The 20,051-nt window shown below is 50.8% G+C and overlaps 1 protein-coding gene across 11 annotated transcripts; it reads left to right on the top strand.

Moving 5' to 3' along the window:
- Positions 1 to 6,103: 6,103 nt before the first annotated feature.
- Positions 6,104 to 14,068, top strand: SIGLEC10 (sialic acid binding Ig like lectin 10). Of its 11 annotated transcripts, XM_055237373.2 has the most exons (12): positions 6,202 to 6,305; positions 6,379 to 6,531; positions 6,611 to 6,994; positions 7,126 to 7,410; positions 7,726 to 7,773; positions 7,905 to 8,174; positions 8,457 to 8,504; positions 8,634 to 8,895; positions 8,963 to 9,249; positions 9,558 to 9,651; positions 10,249 to 10,360; positions 12,706 to 14,068. In XM_055237373.2, the coding sequence occupies exons 2-12, from the start codon at positions 6,495 to 6,497 to the stop codon at positions 12,979 to 12,981; spliced, it is 2,103 nt and encodes a 700-aa protein (XP_055093348.1). In that variant the 5' UTR covers positions 6,202 to 6,305; positions 6,379 to 6,494; the 3' UTR covers positions 12,982 to 14,068. The 11 variants fall into 11 exon arrangements, with proteins under 11 accessions (XP_055093349.1, XP_063471671.1, XP_063471673.1 ...); XM_063615601.1 differs by lacking the exon at positions 8,963 to 9,249 and having other exon boundaries at positions 6,118 to 6,305; positions 6,718 to 6,994; positions 8,634 to 8,891; XM_063615603.1 differs by lacking the exons at positions 8,963 to 9,249; positions 12,706 to 14,068 and adding an exon at positions 10,444 to 10,911 and having other exon boundaries at positions 6,175 to 6,305; positions 8,634 to 8,891.
- Positions 14,069 to 20,051: the final 5,983 nt, after the last annotated feature.

A 20,051-nucleotide genomic window follows, 5' to 3' on the forward strand; every position in this document is an offset into this window, starting at 1 on the left:
CTAATTTTAATTTTTACTTCTTGGTTGGAAGTTTGCATTTTTCACTGACTAATTTTAATATTTTCTGTTTGTCACTGGGTTTTAATTATTTGATTATCATGTCTCTTTCTGTGTGGAGAGCAGGAGTGTGTGTGATAGAAAAAGACAGAGAAGAGAAAGAGAGAGAGTGATATCTTGTTTCAAGTAGGTTGAGTATCTTGGATCTGTAAATTTATAGTTCTGGTTAAATTTGGACAATTGAAAGTGATATTTATGTAATTTTTCTCTGATTTTCTTCTCTCTATATACTGGACATTGTAATTTTTATGTGGTTGGCTGCTTGATTTTGTTATATTCCATTAAACAGCATTGGTGTTTCTTCTTGAAAGTCACCTGCATTTAGGTTGACTTCTTTCTTTTTTTTTTTTTTTGAGATGGATTCTTGCTCTGTCACCCAGCCTGGAGTGCACTGGTGCTGTCTCAGCTCACTGCAACCTCCGCTTTCTGGGTTCAAGCGATTCTCCTGCCTCGGCCTCCCAAGTAGCTGGGATTACAGGTGCCTGACACCACATCCAGCTAATTTTTTTGTATATTTTGTAGAGATGGGGTTTCACTATGTCGGCAAGGCTGGTCTTGAACTGCTAACCTTAGGTGATCTTCCCGCCTTGGCATCCCAAAGTGCTGGGATTACAGGCGTGAGCCACTATGCTGGCCTAGGTTGGCCTTTTTAAGGCTCTTTACCTTTCACCCTCTCCTGTGATGGGCCTAGTGTTCTCCTTATTCCAGGGCTATTTTTATCTTCTTGGCTCTTCTTTTCCATCCACAGTAGGGGATCATTTCATGGGTAACTCATGTTTTGGGGAGCAAGTGTCCTGCTGTTCTGTAAATAACAGGAGAGTAAAAGAAAAGTTAACAGATGGGGGAAAATATCTAAAATGCACATATGTAACAGGTGTCAGATCACAGACAGCTTTGGGGTTTGACATAAGGAGTTGAATCTTATTTTGGAAAACTAATACTTGAAGTGAGTGTCATATCACACTCATACACCAGTAAGTCACTATTATATCTGACAATAAAGTGTTGCACTTGCAAAATTTTTCCTTCACTAGAAATTAGGGTGAATCCAAGTCTATCCTCTAGTGATATTTCACTCTTCTTGCCCTGCAACGTGTTATTCTGACTTGAAAAGGAAAGGACGGAGGCTCAGCTAAGAGCCCCCGAAATATACACGACCCCAACCCAGACAAAGCAAAAATGAATGACCTGAAAAGCCCCCAGGAGCGCATTTTCTTATGTGGACATCACATGCTTAATGTGCCTGAGTGGAAGTCATTTGAGAATAACGCTGTAAAAGTGTGAATATTGCCAGGCGCGTTGGCTCACGCCTGTAATCCCAGCACTTTGAGAGGCCAAGGCGGGCGGATCACGAGGTCAGGAGATCGAGACCATCCTGGCCAACACGGTGAAACCCCGTCTCTAGTCAAAAGATAAAAATAATAATAATAAAAAAAATAGCCGAGTGTGGTGGCGGGCGCCTGTAGTCCCAGCTACTCGGGAGGCTGAGGCAGGAGAATGGCGTGAATCCGGGAGGCAGAGCTTGCAGTGAGCCGAGATCGCGCCACTGCACTCCAGCCTGGGCGACAGAGCGAGACTCTGTCTAAAAAAAAAAAAAAAAAAAAAAAAAAAAAAAAAAAAAAAAAGTGAATATTTTGAAGGGCTTTATATCTCGGGGAGGGTGGGTTTGGGATGAGAGAAGTGGAGTGACCATGGTGACTTCGTTTTTGCTTTAATGTGATTCCCTTGGAGGAGATCTTGTTCTAAGATGCGGCGAAAAGTAGCCTTTTTAGAGAGTACTGTCTGCAAACGTGTCCAGAGCCTAGGACTCGTTCCCCTGGGAGCCTCCCTTCTGCAGGACCATGGACAGCGCGGGCTCTGGGGCCTGAGGCTCCGCGGTGCCGCCTGCTCTGAAAGTGGAGCGCCCCCTGGGGGCGGCGTCCTGAACTGCAGCACAGCCCGAGGTGGGAGGAATCCAGGACCAGGTCCGGAGCTCAAAGGACACAAAGACGCTGGTCAGGGAAGGTCCAGATCGCCCTTCTTCCGACAAAACCTCCTGGGCTCCATCGGGGTCTCAGCTGCAGCCACTCGTGGGCTCTCCATCCTCTCCAGGACCCTGGCCCTCGCCCCTCCCTCCTCAGGACGCGGTCCTCACGCCGCACCTGCGCCCCCCAGGGCGAGATCCTGCCCCTACCCCTGTCAGACACCCCCGCCTGTCCCACCCCCACCTCCCACCGTCCCCGCCCTTCCTTCCAGCGCCCACCTGTGCCCTCGTGCAGCTGCGGGGTCTGGAGCCTGGGTGGGGCTTCCTAAGCCCCTCCGTGTGGAATTACGGACGAAGAGCAGGCGCGTAGCCCCTGCTGAATGAAGGAGAGGCGGGTGCGGGGGTTGGGGGGCTGGTATTGAGGGAGCTGGTTTTGGAAGGAAGAAGCTCAGGGAAAACCCGAACCTTCTCAGGCCAGAAAACAGACTTGAGGCTGACCAGAAACCAGTCCCGGGGCCCCAGGCGGCCTCTCCAGTCCTGTCTGACCAAGGCTGGGAGGGCGGCTTGGGTAGGAAGGGCGGGGAGCAAGTGGGGGCGTCGGGGGCTCTGGCCTCGCTGGAGAAGGGGACGTGGTGAGGCGGCCACAGAAACCACAGGAACTCAGAAAAGGGAAGAGGGGGGAATGGGAGGGGGCAGCGATGTGGAGAAACCCGCGGGAGGAGGGAGACGGTGCCGTTTTCCTGGTTCCTGTCAGCTGATCCCATGGGTGTGAAATGCTCAAAGGCAGAGGTGGGGCTGGGCCCAGGCTGGGGGCCCTAGAGATCAGCTCCTTAGGGACCCACCTCCACCAGGACCCAGGCACACTTCCTCCCCTCACTCCTCCCTGGGAGAGGCCCTTTTCTGAGCTCTGTGGAGAGGAAGGCGTGATGTGTCCCAACACAAGAGCTCCCCTGGGGAAAGGAGGCCGGTGTCCTCAGAGAAGGCCCAGGTTAGGTCACAGGGAAGCAGGGATCAAAGGGAAGGTGAAGCCGGGCTCGGTAGCTCATGCCTGTAATCCCAGCACTTTGAGAGGCCCAGGCGAGAGGATCACCTGAGATCACGAGTTTGAAACCAGCCTGGCCAACACGGTGAAACCCCATCTCTACTGAAAATACAAAAATAAGTTGGGCATGGTGGCAGGTGCCTGTAATCCCAGCTACTCGGGAGGCTGATGCAGAATCGTTTGAACCTGAGAGGCGGAGGTTGCAGTGAGCTGAGATCATGCCAGTGCACTCCAGCCTGGGTGACAGAGCACAACCCTGTCTCAAAAAAATAATAATAAAAATAAAATTAAAAATATGAAAATTAGCTAGGCGTGGTGGCAGGCACCTGTAGTCCCAGCTACTCGTGAGCCTGCGCCAAGAGAATCGCTTGAATCAGAGAGGCAGAGGTTGCAGTGAGCCAAGATCATGCCACTGCACTCCAGCCTGGGCAACAGAGCAACACTATCTCTCAAAAAAAAAAAAAAAAGTGGGGAGAGGTGGATATTAGGGTCTGAATTGTGTTCCCCCTCCCCCCCCACCAAATTTCTGTGTTGAAGTCCCAACCTCCAGTACCTAAGAATGTGGCTGTACTTGCAGACAGAGTCTTTAAAGAGATAGTTGTTCCGCTCTATTAGTGCGGGATTGGTTCCAGGATCCCCACCCCTGGGGGGGGCGATACCAAAATCTACGATGCTCAGCTGCCTTATACAGTAGTGTTTGCGTGGGACCTCTGCACATCCTCCCATCTCCAGGTTACTTATCCACCTAATACGGTGTAATGAGGTGTAAATAGTTGTTATGCTGTATTTTTAATTCATGCTTTTTTTTATGGTTATGTTGGCTTTTGTTGGTTTTATATTTAAATGCCGTGATGGACAGGTGGTTGAATTCTGGGATGTGGGACCCGTGCATACCAAGGGCCGACTGAAATGAGGTCATTCATTTGGACTACAGTAGGCCTAGTCCAATATGACTTGAGTTCTTGTAAGTTCTTATAAGAGCAGGAGGTAAGGAAACAGACACCCACAGGGGAATGGCTGTGTGGGAACACAGGGAGAAGTGGCATCTGCAAGCCAAGCAGAAGCCTCAGAAGGAACCACACCTTGGTTTTGGACGTCTAGCCCCAGAACTGTGAGGAAGTCAATGTTGTCGTTTCAGCCCCTCTGTCTGGGGCACGCTGTTACAGCAGCTCAAGCGACTGATACAGTGGATGAGGCCGTGGCACACACCTGTAATCCCAGCACTTTGGGAGGCCGAGGCAGGAGGATCACTGGAGCCCAGGAGTTCAAGACCAGCCAGCCTGGCCAGCATGGTGAAACTCTGTCTCAGCGGGGTGCAGTGGCTCACGCCTGTAATCCCAGCACTTTGGGAGGCCGAGGCAGGCAGATCACCTGAGGTCGGGAGTTCGAGACCAGCCTGACCAAGATGAAGAAACCCCATCTTTTCTAAAAATACAAAATCAGCCAGGCATGGTGGCGCATCTCTGTAGTCCCAGCTACTTGGGAGGCTAAGGCAGGAGAATCGCTTGAACCCAGGAGGTGGAGGTTGTGGTGAGCTGAGATCGCACCACTGCACTCCAGCCTGGGCAACAAGAGGGAAACTCCGTCTCAAAAAACAAAAAAAACAAAAACAAACAAACAAAAACCTCTGTCTCTACAAAAATTATCAAAAATAAAAAAAAAAATCAAAAATTATCTGGGCGTGGTGGTGCATGCCTATAGTCCCGGCTAGTTGGGAGGCTGAGGTGGGAGAATCGCTTGAGCCCAGAAGATTGAGGCTGCAGTGAGCCATGATCACACCACTGCACTCCAGCCTGGGCAACAGAGCAAGACCTTGTCTCAAAAACAAAAAACACAAATGCCATGGATGAAAGAACCAGGACAGGGCAGAGGCTGGGTCATCTCCTCCAGGAGGCCTCTCCTGACTTCCCTCCACCAGGAAGAGCTGACCACTCCTTCCCCAGGTCCCATCCGGAATGTCTGTCCAGCATCCAGGTCATTTAGGGGACCTTCTGTGCTTTCCTGTTTCTAAGAATCTTCATTTACTAACCTGGGGCCATGGAGCTGACTCACCATGGAGGATTCACCTCCAAGTCCCCCTGAAGCTCAGTGCTTGATACCCAAGGTGTGTGGAGGTTGAAGGATGAGTTCTGTGTCTCTGTGTGACCCAAACAGAGGCATTTCAGGAAGAGCTCAGTGAGGGGAAAACATCTCGTAGGGTTTACTCCATTCATTGCAAATTACCCCTTCCCTAGTCTGTTTCCCCCACTGTGCCCCCCACTCCCACCTTTAGTCAAACTCCTCCCATCAGCATTAGTTTTGGGCATATGTGTTCTAATCCCAATGGGTGTCCCAATTGAATGACAGAGGAGGAAGGGAGACTGGGAAGTGGACTAGGGCCTGGTGGGGGCAGCAGAGTGCTTCTGAGGACCAAGGGTCAGTGAGCTTACCAGGAAGCATGAAGGGGTGGGGCTGACACCATCCTAGGGTGGCCAGATTTAGAAAAAAAGAAATTCAACATGCTCAGTTAAACTTGAATTTTAGGCCAGGTGCGGTGGTTCATACCTGTAATCCCAGCACTTTGGGAGGCCAAGGCAGGTGGATCGTTTGAGGTCAGGAGTTCAAAACCAGCCTGGCCAACATGGTGAAACACCATCTCTACTAAAAATACAAAAATTAGCTTGGCGTGGTGGTGCGTGCCTGTAATCCCAGACTCAGGAGGCTGAGGCAGGAGAATCGCCTGAGCCTGGGAGGTGGAGGTTGCAGTGAGCAGAGACTGCACCACTGCACTGCAGCCTGGGTGACAGAGTGAAATTCTATCTCAAAATTAATTAATTAATTTGAATTTCAGATAAACAAATTTATTTTGCTTTTTGGTATAAGTATATCCCATGCAGCATTCGGGATATACTTATACTAGAAAACATAAATAATTTATGTTTTCTGTGAAAGCTTTAACCAGGCATCCTGCATTTTATCTGACAAGGCCAGCCCCCTCCAGTAACTGTCCCTTCCCCTGTACCCACCACCTCCACCAGCAGTGGCCCAGATAAGGGTAGCTCACTGTGGACTTTTCACTTCTGCTTCTTCAATGACCCAGGGCCCAGAGGGAGAGCCCCTACCCCACTACCCTACCCCTAGCCAGGCCCCCAGGATAGACACAAGCCTGCCCTCTCCTCCTACACAGGGAGCTCTGGAAGGACCAGCTCAACAAGCCCAAGACGAGGCTGGGCCCCCAGGAGACCCAGAGGACAACTGGGCAAGGTGGGCTGGAGAGTGTGGGGGAAGGCAAAGGAGTTCTGTGACCTCAGCATCTGAAGCTCATTTCACGCATCAGGCCCCAGGGCTCAGCTTCCGCCTTCGGCTTCCCCTTCTGCCAAGAACCCTGAGCCACTCACAGTACGACCAGAGAATAGGCCTGTCTCAGGCAGGTCCTGTGCCTCCTATGCCAAGATGCTACTGCCACTGCTGCTGTCCTCGCTGCTGGGCGGTGAGTGGGCCGAGGGCCAGAAAGGACCTGGGGCGGAGCTAGGGCTGGGGTTGCAGGTTGAGCCTCTGTCTCCCCACAGGGTCCCAGGCTATGGATGGGAGATTCTGGATACAAGTGCAGGATTCGGTGATGGTGCCAGAGGGCCTGTGCATCTCTGTGCCCTGCTCTTTCTCCTACTCCCAAAAGGACTGGACAGAGTCTACCCCAGCTTATGGCTACTGGTTCAAAGCAGCGACTGAGACAAGCAAGGGTGCTCCAGTGGCGACCAACCACCAGAATCGAGAGGTGGAAATGAGCACCCGGGGCCGATTCCAGCTCACTGGGGATCCCGCCAAGGGGAACTGCTCCTTGGTGATCAGAGACGCGCAGATGCAGGATGAGTCATGGTACTTCTTTCGGGTGGAGAGAGGAAGCTATGTGAGATACAATTTCATGAACAATGGGTTCCTTCTCAAAGTAACAGGTATGGAATGGGGTGGGAACCCCTGCCTGTCACACTGGGGAGGGACCCTGGGGACAGGCTATGGGCTGAGCAGCGAGGGTTCTCAGGGACCCCTGCAGCACTGGAACCCCCCACCCCGGTCTCTGTCCCAGCCCTGACTCAGAAGCCTGATGTCTACATCCCCGAGACCCTGGAGCCGGGGCAGCCGGTGACGGTCATCTGCGTGTTTAACTGGGCCTTTGAGGAATGTCCACCCCCTTCTTTCTCCTGGACGGGGGCTGCCCTCTCCTCCCAAGGAACCAAACCCACGACCTCCCACTTCTCGGTGCTCAGCTTCACGCCCAGGCCCCAGGACCACGACACTGACCTCACCTGCCACGTGGACTTCTTCAGAAAGGGTGTGAGCACACAGAGGACCGTCCGACTCCGCGTGGCCTGTGAGTGTGGCCTGGGAGGGTGGGGCGGGCAGACAGACCCGGTGGGTGGGGAGGTGGAGGAGCCCAGAGGGGCAGTGAGCGGCTCCCAGCTCAGGAGCGTCCAGGGAGAGGAAGCTGTGTGGTCTCAGGATGCCCGCTCAGCCCTGGGAGGGGGATGGGAATGGCTTCTGATCCTCTGTCCACATGTGTGAGCCCCAGCGCTGGTTGTCACTTGTCTTCCCGGGATAGTCCCACTTTCTTTTCCCTGAGGGAGTTTTTTCCAGGTGTGAGGAATAAATTGCCCCTACCTGAAGCCAGCTCACAATCTTGTTGCAGACGCCCCCAGAGACCTTGTTATCCGCATTTTCCATGACAACATGCCAGGTACTGAGGGCCGTCGGGCTGGGGCTGGGCCAGTTGTCTTTAGATGAAAAGGCTTCCGGGGATGAGGGGATGTGCTCCTCCCTGTACCCCTTCTCTCTTCCTCCCTCTCTTTTTTTTTCCTCCCACTCTAGCCCTGGAGCCCCAGCCCCAGGGAAATGTCATATATCTGGAAGTTCAGAAAGGCCAGTTCCTGCGGCTCCTCTGTGCTGCTGACAGCCAGCCCCCTGCCACGCTGAGCTGGGTCCTGCAGGACAGAGTCCTCTCCTCGTCCCACCCCTGGGGCCCCAGAACCCTGGGGCTGGAGCTGCCTGGGGTGAAGGCCGAGGATTCAGGGCGCTACACCTGCCGAGCAGAGAACAGGCTTGGCTCCCAGCAGCGAGCCCTGGACCTCTCTGTGCAGTGTGAGTGTGCCCAGCAGGGGCCTGGAGTCCATTGGGAGGGCAAAGGGATACAGGGGCTGGGCTCAGTGTCCCAGAGCTGAGGGGGCCTAGAGCCCCAGGCCTCGGGGACCAACCTTCTTGCCTGTGTAGATCCTCAGGCAGTTTGTGTCTGGGACTCAGTGGGTGATTCTGCCCTGCCCTTCTATCCCGCCCACTTCCCCAACCTCAGTCTCCAGGATGCTTCCCTTTGACCAGAGGGAAGCCCCTGGTCCGTCTAGAGCCGGTCCCCCGTCTCCATTTCAGATCCTCCAGAGAACCTGAGAGTGATGGTTTCCCAAGCAAACAGGACAGGTAGGAAAGGGGACAGAGGAGCCAGGGCCTCTCGGTGCCGAATTGGGGGCCCAGGCGTCTGGAGGGTCCCCACGCAGGAGGGTCCCTGAGCCCTGAGCTGCACATCGATTCTGCCTCTTCCTTCCCTAGTCCTGGAAAACCTCGGGAACGGCACATCCCTCCCGGTCCTGGAGGGCCAAAGCCTGCGCCTGTTCTGTGTCACCCACAGCAGCCCCCCAGCCAGGCTGAGCTGGACCCGGGGGGGACAGACCATGGGCCCCTCCCAGCCCTCAGACCCTGGGGTCCTGGAACTGCCACGCATTCAAATGGAGCACGAAGGAGAGTTCACCTGCCACGCCTGGCACCCGCTGGGCTCCCAGCACGTCTCTCTCAGCCTCTCCGTGCACTGTGAGTGGGGAAAGGGGACATCTGGGTCCCAGGAAGGGGCCCCTGCTGAGTCCTGTCCTCCCTCCCCTCAGACCCTCCCCACAGCTGCTGGGCCCCTCCTGTTCCTGGGAGGCTGAGGGTCTGCATTGCAGCTGCTCCTCCCAAGCCAGCCCGGCCCCCTCTCTGCGCTGGTGGCTTGGGGAGGAGCTGCTGGAGGGGAACAGCAGCCAGGACTCCTTCGAGGTCACCCCCAGCTCAGCCGGGCCCTGGGCCAACGGCTCCCTGAGCCTCCATGGAGGGCTCAGCTCCGGCCCCAGGCTCAGCTGTGAGGCCTGGAACGTCCATGGGGCCCAGAGTGGATCCATCCTGCAGCTACCAGGTTAGGGGGCAGCCTGGATGCCAAAGTTCCTGGAGGAGAAGCTGAGTAGGGCAAAGAGTAGGGTCCTGTGGTTGGAGCAGGAGCTCGGAGGGACACAGGAGACCCGTGGCATCTGTATGTAGACAGGAAAACACAATGGGAAGTCCTAACACCTGGGCCGGGGTGTGGCAGGATTTCCTAAAAGTAAACAGAGGGGTTGCAGATGCAATGTCCGCCACGGGAACTGGAAGCCTTAATGCAGAGTGATGAGCGGGCTTCGTGAGCCCTGCATGGATGGGAAATGCTCACCTGGCCCTCTCCGTGTGCAGATAACAAGGGACTCATCTCAACGGCATTCTCCAACGGAGCATTTCTGGGAATCGGCATCACGGCTCTTCTTTTCCTCGGCCTGGCCCTGATCATGTAGGTTAAGAGGAGGCATGGCGGGGTCTGGGGCTTGGACCCAGGAAGAGGGGAGGTGTTGCGGGCCGAAAGAGCGAGGGTCGTGATCAACGCAGTATACCACTGGAGGCTATGTGAGTAAACAGCAAACTGTTCTCATAAATGCAGAATGTTGTCAAACTGACAAACTGCGTCTGCTTCCCAGAAGGAATGCTGAGGGCAGTTGCGCCCCAAGCGAAGTGTTTCTTGTAATTAGGCACATCTGAAGCTTGTCAGTAATAATCTAAACCAGTGATCAATTAAACAGCTGATCAATTGTTACCTCCTGCTCCCTGCTCTTTCTACCCAATAAATACGAAGGGCTGTAGAGGCTCAGACAGCTGCCCTTGCTCGCCGGAAGCAGGGAGCCCTCTTCTTCTTCCCTGACCCCTTCTTTTAAAATAATTTCTTTTGTCTTAAGTTTTCATGTCTACGTTTTTCCTCCTTCTTTCAGTCTCATAATGACGGTCTCAAGTAGTAACAGTAGTAACTGTCATAGCGACGGTCTCAAGTAGTAAACGTGGCAGTCTGTCACAGTGAGGTGCAGCAGGGCACAAACAGGTGGGTTCATTTCCTCAGCATGAAGATTCTACCGAAGAGACAGATTCAGGCAGAGAACCCAAGGTCCAGGTTCTCCCGGCACAGCACGATCCTGGATTACGTCAATGTGGTCCCGAAGGCCAACCCCCTGGTGAGTGTCTGGGCCATGCTTCCGCTTCTTCTCTTCTCTAAAGCTGACACCCCACTTTCTGACTTCTGCATCCCTTGTCTTAGGGACATCAAGGTGGGAAAAGCACCAACCACAGTACTGAATTCAAATCCTTGCTGGCACTTACTAGCTATGAGACCTCAGCCACGTCACTCACCCCCTCTGAGCCTTCATTTCTTCCTCTGTCTCCTTTGAGAGTTGGTTTGAGGATTGAATACATGCACTTTCTCAATATGTAGCCATTATTCCATTATTACTGCCACCACTGACATGACGAATTACACTTAACTGCTTAACAATTATGCATATCATCGGGAGGCTGTACATCCTAGGGATTCAGCACAGGGGGTCTGAAATCAGCCTGCATGGGTTCAAATCCTGCTGTCATCACTGTGTCATGAAACAAGTGTCTTAACTTCTCTGTGCCTCAATTTCTTTAGCTGTAACATGGAGATAATACTAGTGGCCACCTCCTAGGATGATACTGGGTGTTAAATATATTGTACTTGCATAATAAAATATTCAGAATATCACCTGGCCCCTGGGTAATACTCTGGAAATTCTGGAAATTATTAAGAGATAACATCTTATGCTGATGACTGCAAAATTTTATCTCCTGGCTCCTTCCCTGAGCTGCAGACTGTCTATGCAACATCTCCGTGTGGGTGTCTAATCAGCATTTCAAACTTAGCCTGCCCAAAACCAACTTAAGATAATTCTCCAGCCTGAGCAACACAGTGAGACCTCTTCTCTACAAAAAAAATTAAAAATTAGCCGGGTGTGGTGGTGCATGCCTATTGTTCCAGCTACTTAGGAGGCTGAGGTGGGAGGATCTCTTGAGCCTGGGAGTTGGAGGCTACAGTGAGCCATGATTACACCTTGCACTCCAGCCTGGGTGACAAGAGTGAGACCCTGTCTCAAAAAAAAAGGCTGGGCATGCTGGCTCACGCCTGTAATCCCAGCACTTTAGGAGGCCGAGGTGGGTGGATCACCTGAGGTCAGGAGTTTAAGACCAGCGTGTTCAACATGGTGAAACCCCATCTCTACTAAAAATACAAAAAAATTAGTTGGGCATGGTGGTGGGCACCTGTAATCAAAGCTACTCAGGAGGCTGAGGCAGGAGAATTGCTTGAACCCAGGAGGTGGAGGTTGCAGTGAGATCACGCCACTGCACTCCAGCCTGGGCAACAAGAGTGAAACTTCATCTAAAAAAAAAAAAAAAGACTAATTCCACCATTTATGCTCCATCTCTATCCCCATCTTAGCAAATAACACATTTGCCCAGCCAAGTCTAAAGCTTTAGAACCATGTTTCACTCCTTTCTTCTCTATCACCCCACAACCAATCCATCAGCAAATTCCCTTCAAAATACAACCAAGCCCGTTCTCCCTACCCTTCCCTCACTCTCACTAGCCATGCACCAACACCTCTCACCCGGGCACCACAGGCCCCTTTTGCATGCCTTCTCTGTTTCCGGTCTCACCCCCTCCAGTCTATCTCTCCGTGCATGCATGCTATCTTTTTTTTATTTATTTTTTTCATTTTATTTTATTTTTTGAGATGGGATTTCACTGTTGTTGTCCAGGCTGGAGTGCAGTGGCAAGATCTCGGCTCACTGCAACCTCCGCCTCCTGGTTCAAGCGATTCACCTGCCTCAGCCTCCCGAGTAGCTGGGATTACAGGCATGCACCACCATGCCCCCTAATTTTTGTATTTTTGGTAGAGACGGGGTTTCACCATGTTGGTCAGGCTGGTCTTGAACTCCTGACCTCAGGTGATCCACCTGCCTCGGCCTCCCAAAGTGCTGGGATTACAGGTGTGAGCCACCGTGCCTGGCTATCAATTATTTTTTTGAGACAGATTTTCTCTCTCTTGTCTGGGCTGGAGTGCAGTGGCGCAATCTCAGCTCACTACAACCTCCACCTCTCAGGTTCAAGTGATTTTCCTGCCTCAGCCTCCTGAGTAGCTGGGACCACAGGCATGTGTCACCATGCCCGGCTAATTTTTGTATTTGTGGTAGAGACAGGGTTTTGCTATGTTAGCCAGGCTGGTCTTGAACTTCCCTGGATGCCCTATTAAACAGTCATCCTACCCTCCCTTTCACTGACTTCTAAAGGTGCTCAAATTTCTTGATGGCATTTGTCACTTACCAGTCATTGTACTTTTGCTAATTATTGTCTGTTCCTCCTTCCAAGATGGAATGCAAGCTCAGCAAGGCAAGGGCAGGGACATAGTTTCACTCTGTGCTGTAAATCAGTGCCCAATGTGTGGTAAGTGCTCAAATATTTGCTGAATGAATGAATGAAGGATGGTGGTTCTTCCCTCAGGCTCAGAATCGGAATCAGAAAGCCACACCAAGCAGTCCTTCTCGGACCCCTCTTCCACCAGGTGCTCCCTCCCCAGAATCAAAGAAGAACCAGAAAAAGCAGTATCAGTTGTCCCGTTTCCCAGAACCCAAATCATCTACTCAAGCCCCAGAATCCCAGGAGAGCCAAGAGGAGCTCCATTATGCCACGCTCAACTTCCCAGGCGTCAGACCCAGGCCTGAGGCCCAGATGCCCAAGGGCACCCAGGCAGATTATGCAGAAGTCAAGTTCCAGTGAGAGTCTCTTAGGTTTTAGGACTGGGACTTCAGCTAGGGAGGAAGGTAGAGTAAGAGGTTGAAGATAACAGAGTGCAAAGTTTCCTTCTCTCTCTCTCTCTCTCTCTGGCTCTCTCTCTCTCTCTCTTTTTAAAAAAAAACATCTGGCCAGGCACAGTGGCTCACACCTGTAATCCCAGCACTTTGGGAGGCCGAGGCAGGCAGATTACCTGAGGTTGGGAGTTCAAGACCAGCCTGGCCAACTTGGTGAAACCCTGTCTCTACTAAAAATACAAAAATTAGCTGGGCATAGTGGCAGGCACCTGTAAGCCTAGCTACTTGGGAAGCTGAGGCAGGAGAATCGCTTGAACCCGGGAGACAGAGGTTGCAGTGAGCCAAGATCACACCATTGCACGCCAGCCTGGGCAACAAAGCGAGACTCCATCTCAAAAAAAAAAAAAAAAAAAAAAAAATCCTCCAAATGGGTTGGGTGCCTGTAATCCCAGCACTTTGGGAGGCTGAGGTGGGTGGATTGCTTGAGCCCAGGAGTTCAAGACCAGCCTGGGCAACATGGTGAAACCCCGTCTCTACAAAAAATACAAAACATAGCTGGGCTTGGTGGTGTGTGCCTGTAGTCCCAGCTGTCAGACATTTGAACCAGAGCAGCTCCATCTGGAATAGGAGCTGAATAAAACGAGGCTGAGACCTACTGGGCTGCATTCTCAGACAACGAAGGCATTCTAAGTCACAGGATGAGACAGGAGGTCGGCACAAGATACAGGTCATAGAGACCTTGCTGATAAAACAGATTGCAGTAAAGAAGCCAATCAAATCCCACCAAAACCAAGTTGGCCACGAGAGTGACCGCTGGTCGTCCTCACTGCTGCACTCTGGACAGCGCCATGACAGTTTACAAATGCCATGGCAACGTCAGGAAGTTACCCGATAAGTCCTAAAAGGGGCAGGAATGAATAATCCACCCCTTTTTTAGCAAATAATCAAGAAATAACCATAAAAGTGGGCAACCAGCAGTTCTAGGAGCTGCTCTTGTCTCTGGAGTAGCCATTCTTTTGTTCCTTTACTTTCTTAATAAACTTGCTTTCACTCAACCGCCTCGCCCTGAATTATTTCTTGTGTGAGATCCAAGAACCCTCTCTTGGGCGGTCTGAATCAGGACCCCTTTCTTGTAACACAGCTACTTGGGAGGCAGACGCAGGAGGATCACTTGAACCCAGGAAGCAGAGGCTGTGGTGAGCCAAGATCACGCCACTGCACTCCAGCCTGAGCAACAGAGTGAGACCCTGTCTCAAAAAAATAAAAATCCTCCATGGATAGGCCATCTCATCCCAGACCTGGGCATTCGGAACAGCCTGACAAATCTGTCCTGAGTGGCCTTCTCTGAATATGGTGTTCTGAGAAGGCAGGCAAAGATTTGCCTTTGACACACTCCAGCTCCAGTCTGGAGGACTGCGCAGTCTCACGGGTTCTCAGAGATGGGAGGGCCTTTAAAGATGACTAGATACAGCCGGGCGCAGTGGCTCACACCTGTAATCCCAGCACTTTGGGAGGCTGAGGCTGATGGATCGCTTGAGGCCAGGAGTTTGAGACCAGCCTGGCCAACATGGTAAAACCTCGTCTCTACTAGAAATACAAAAATTAGCCGGGCATGGTGGTGCGCAACTGTAGTCCCAACTACTCGGGAGGCTGAGGCAGAAGACTTGCTTGAACCCAGGAAGCCAAGGTTGCAGTGAGCCGAGATTGCGCCACTGCACTCCAGCCTGGGCAACAGAGCGAGACTCTGTTTAAAAAAAAAAAAAAAAAAAAGATGGCTTAGGCTCCTAAGTCACCTCCAGCCTGCTGCCTATTTTCATACCACCTGCAAGCTAGAAATGTTTTTACATTTAAATGCTTGGGGGAAAAGTCCGAAGAAGAAGACTCTTCTGTGGCCCCCGGGAAGGAGATGAAATTCAAATTTCAGTGTGGTGCCCAACCATGCTCATTCCTTTAAACATTGCAGTTATTTTCATGCAGAGTTGAGTCACTAGCCTGCAAAGCCTAAAATATTTACCATCTGATCCTTTACAGAAGTCGGTTAGATCTTAATCTACATAAACTCATTTGTTTTCACAGAAGAGGAAGCGAGTGCAGAGGTCCATAAAGAGTTCAACAGTAGCCGTGGCAAAAATGACTAATCCTGTGACTAGAGGAAGGTTTTCAGGGTGAGGATTGGAAGGGCAGGAGACTGCATGTGAATGGGGTGCTAATGCGCTCTCAGACCCACAAATCTAAAGAAGTGCAAACACATGAGGGGATGGAGGCGGGAATGCTTTGGAAACGGAACGACAACAAACTTACAACATGCTAAGGATCACGTGGTGGCTCACGCCTGTAATCCCAGCACTTTGGGAGGCTGAGGTGGGCAGATCACCTAAGGTCAGGAGTTCAAGACCAGCCTGACCAACATGGTGAAACCCCGTCTCACCTAAAAAAATACAAAAATTAGCCAGGTGTGGTGGCGGGCACCTGTAATCCCAGCTCCTCGGGAGGCTGAGGCAAGAGAATCGCTTGGACCTGGGAGGTGGAGGTTGCAGTAGCTGAGATCACGCCACTGCATTCCAGCCTGGGCAATAGAGTGAGACTCCGTCTCAAAAAAAAGAAAAAAAAATTTAAAAAAAGAAGAAAAGAAATAGAGCAAAGGCGAGCACTTTGCTGGCCATCTCCTCTGCTGACCTCTGCTCCTCCTTAGCCACCCAAGGGGCCTTTCTTTGGTAGTTATTGCATAGTTGGTGACATGGCAAGGTGGCCCTCTCTGGTGTGTTTTGTTTCCTGGCTGTGCTAAACACTCCAGATACTGAAAAATAAAAAAATAAAAAGCTGAGCTGGACATGGTGGCTCACGCCTGTAATCCAGCACTTTGTGAGGCTGAGGCAGGTGGATCACTTGAGCTCAGGAGTCCGAGACCAGTCTGAGCAACAGAGCGAGAGCCTGTCTCTACTAAAAATACAAAAATTAGTCGGGTATGATGGCAGGTGCCTGTATTCCTCAGCTATTCAGGATCCTGAAGCATGCGAATCGCTTGAACCCGGGAGGCAGAGGCTGCAGTGAGCTGAGATCGTGTCACTGCACTCTAGCCTGGGCAGCAGAGCGAGACTATGTCTCAAAAACAAAACAAACAAACAAAAAACCTGAATTAGCTGCAAGGACCAAAGTTGGCCACCAGACATCCATATACCCAGGATGATAGCACTACAGACTCATGGTGTGGAATGGGATCACCCAATGCAGCCACCTCATTTTACAGAAGGACTTCAGAGAGGGACGAGGTCTTGCATGTCACACAGCTGAACTGCAGAGCTGGGATTCAAACTCAGGCCCAGGATGGATGAGCACTGCTGGTTACACAGTCTCCTTTAACTAAGCTTAGAGTGGGACGGATGCTGCAAGGGCTTGAGAAAAAGGGAACTCCCTACAAGCTGCACAAAGATTGAGATTCTGCTTCCTTCCTTCTACCACCAAATTCTGCCATGAGAGCAACCCTTGAAGATCTGTTTGACCTGGGAAATTACAAGATTGCATTGCTAAGGCACCAGGTTTGACCAGGTGTCAGTAACTTTGAAATGTGTGTGTTAAGGTCCTGACTTCTTCAATAGTGACTTGGGACTTGGAGGGAGGGCATTGTTATCCAGTACTCTTGGGGAAAGGCAATGTTGTGCAAATGAAAACAAACAAACAAACAAAAAAAAACACCAGGCTTGGAGTCAGAAAACCCAAGGGGAACTTTCTGTATTGCCAAATTTTTTTTTTTTTTTTTTTGAGATGGAGTCTCGCTCTGTCGCCCAGGCTGGAGTGCAGTGGTGCAATCTCGGCTCACTGCAAGCTTTGCCTCCTGGGTTCACCTCATTCTCCTGCCTCAGCCTCCCGAGTAGCTGGGATTACAGGTGCCCGCCACCGCGCCCAGCTAATTTTTTGTATTTTTAGTAGAGATGGGGTTTCACCGTGTTAGCCAGGATGGTCTTGATCTCCTGACCTTGTTATCCGCCTGCCTCAGCCTCCCAAAGTGCTGGGATTACAGGCATGAGCCACCGCACCCGGCCCCCAAATATTCTTTTTAACCAGTCAACTGGGACATTAACTCCAGGAAGTATGAATATAAAATAGTTCTATTTTTTCTGATCACTGATTCAATCATGTTTTTCTGTTTGTTTGTTTGTTTTTCGTTTTTGAGACAAGAGTCTTGCTCTGTTGCCCAGGCTGGAGTGCAACGGTGCGAGCTCGGCTCCCTGCAAACTCTGCCTCCTGGGTTCAAGCAATTCTTATGCCTCAGCCTTCCGAGTAGCTGGGACTACAGGTGTGTGCGCCACCACACCCAGCTAATTTTTATATTTTTACTACTAGAGACGGGGTTAGGCTATGTTCACCAGGCTGGTCTCCAACTCCTGACTGCAACTGCTTTGCTCGCCTCAGCCTCCCAAAGTGCTGGGATTACAGATGTGAGTCGCCGTGCCCAGCCTCCTCTGTTTCTTGATATGAGAGTTGTGTCCCCTGCTTCTCCCATACCTTCTCCAATTCCACCATTGGCAGACACCATGCAGCCTCTTACTGCTTTCTTGGGTGACATATCACCTAGATTGCAGAAGCCCAGCTACCGTCCTTCGTGTCCATCCACCCCCTGCTATAGACAAAATGTATGTGTCCTTCCAAAGTCTAGGTTGAATTCCTAACCCCCAATGTAATGATATTTGAAGTCAAGACCGTTGGAAGGTGATTGCATCATGAGGGTGGGGCCCTCATAAATGGGATTAGTGCCCTTAATAAGAGACCCCAGAGAGCTGTCCCACCTACCACGTGAGGACACAACCAGAAGGCACCATCTGTAAGCCAGGAAGTGAGTCCACATCAGACACTGAATCTGCTGACATCTTGATCTTGGACTTCCCAGCCTCTAGAACTATAAGAAATAAATTTTCATTGTTTACAACCCACCCAGCCTATGGTATTTTTGTTATAGTAGCCAGAAAGGACTCAGAAGCCCACACATCCTAACCATGCTGGACTGTGGAGTGCAGGCTACACTGCCCCAAGCCCCTCATTGCCCCCAGCTTTTCCTCTCTAATGCTCCTCTCCCCTGCACAGGGAGATGCAGGGCACAGCAAGAAGTTGGCTGCCCACACAGACACCCAATGGGGAGATAGCGTGTTGATTCCTCCCATTCTATCAGGAAACCCTAGTCTTTCCTAAACATTTTCTTGGAGCACCCCCTCCTACCCAGAGCCCTGGTATACGTGAAGATTTCAGGAAAGAGAGGATGATGAAGCATCTCACCAGAGACTTCTCACCTGTCCAACAGCCAGCTGGCAGCTTTATTTTTTTGGGAAGCTAGGCAGAGAGAAACTTTCTGACCCCATTATTGGCTGCCCTCTTTAAACCATTTAAGAGGCAACAGAAAAAGTCCTATTCAGGGCGGGGCACATTGGCTCACGGCTGTAATCCCAGGACTTTGGGAGGCCAAGGCGGGTGGATCGCTTGAGGTCAGGAGTTCGAGACCAGCCTGGCTAACATGGCAAAACTCTGTCTCTACTAAAAATACAAAAATTTGCCAGATATTGTGGCGGGTGCCTGTAATCCCAGCTTCTTGGGAGGCTGAGGCAGGAGAATCGCTTAAACCTGGGAGGTGGGTGTTGCAGTGAGCCAAGATCACACCACTGCACTCCAGCAGCCTGGGCAACAGAGCAAGACTGCAACTCAAAAAAAAAAAAAAAAAGAAAAGAAAGAAAATGTCCTATTCCTGGAAACCATCATTCTGAGCAAACTATCACCAGGACAGAAAACCAAACACCACATGTTCTCACTCATGGGTGGCAACTGAACAATGAGAACACTTGGACACAGGGTGGGGAACATCACACACCGGGGCCTGTTGTGGGGTTGGGGGATGGGGGAGGGATAGCATTAGGAGAAATACCTAACGTAAATGATGAGTTAATGGATGCAGCAAACCAACATGGCACATGTATACATATGTAACAAACCTGCACGTTGTGCACATGTACCCTAGAACTTAAAGTATAATAACAAAAAAAAAAAAGAAAATGTCCTATTCAACATCTGCTAATGAGGACTTAGGTATCATTTATACAGAAAATGTCATCTTTATTAAATAAGTCATACCCCCACCCTCAAGTTTTTGCAGCAAAATGGCTCTGCAAAGAGTTTCTGCCATGGATTGAATGTTTGTGTCCCTCCAAAATTCATGTTGAAATTTAATCACCAATGCAATAATATGAAGAGACAGGGCCTTTAGGAGGTAATTATGTCATGAGGGCTCCTCTCTCATGAATGGGATTAAAGACTATAAAAGAGGCTTCACACAGTGTTGGCCCTTTTTTGCCCTTCCACCTTCCATAAGAGAGGCACATCTTGGAAGCAGAGATCAGGCCCCCACCAGATACTGAACCTGCTGGTGCCTTGATCTTGGACTTCACAGCCTCCAGAGCCATGAGAAATACTTTTTTATTATTTAAATATTGCCCAGTTTGTGGTATTCTGTTATAGCCACACAAATGAACTAAGACAGCCTGTAATATGAAGATGGCACCACTCCTGCCCCACACTCAGGAGAGCTCTTCAAGAAAGCATTGGCAATGCTCATGATGGATTTTGAAACAGGCAGAGATGAACTCTCCCAAGTGGTAATTCCCACACCTATATCAACAGACTCCAGCTCCAGAGAGCACCACGTTTATTTCTTCTTGATTTTTTTTTTTTTTTTTTTGAGATGGAATCTCCCTCAGTTTTCCAGGCTGGAGTGCACCGGCACAATCTCAGCTCACTGCAACCTCTGCCTCCCAGGTTCAAGAGATTCTCCTGCCTCAGCCTCCCAGGTAGCTAGGATTACAGGCATGCACCACCACGCCTGACTAATTTTTGTATTTTTTCTTAGTAGAGACAGGGTTTCACCATGTTGGCCAGGGTGGTCTTGAACTCCTGACCTCGTGATCCATCCACCTCAGCCTCCCAAATTGCTGGGACTACAGGCATGAGCCACCATGCCTGACCTTAAAATTTTTCGGTAGATATGGGGTCTTGCATTGT

The sequence above is a fragment of the Symphalangus syndactylus genome, chromosome 13, assembly GCF_028878055.3.
Source record: "Symphalangus syndactylus isolate Jambi chromosome 13, NHGRI_mSymSyn1-v2.1_pri, whole genome shotgun sequence".
NCBI classification, from domain to species: domain Eukaryota; kingdom Metazoa; phylum Chordata; class Mammalia; order Primates; family Hylobatidae; genus Symphalangus; species Symphalangus syndactylus.

Excerpts from the sequence above, each read along its gene's own strand:
- SIGLEC10 (XM_055237373.2), top strand. The coding sequence starts at position 6,495 with ATGCTACTGCCACTGCTGCTGTCCTCGCTGCTGGGCG. Across the intron at positions 6,995-7,125 it reads GTTCCTTCTCAAAGTAACAG|CCCTGACTCAGAAGCCTGAT; the intron begins GTATGGAATGGG and ends TCTCTGTCCCAG. Across the intron at positions 8,175-8,456 it reads CCTGGACCTCTCTGTGCAGT|ATCCTCCAGAGAACCTGAGA; the intron begins GTGAGTGTGCCC and ends TCTCCATTTCAG.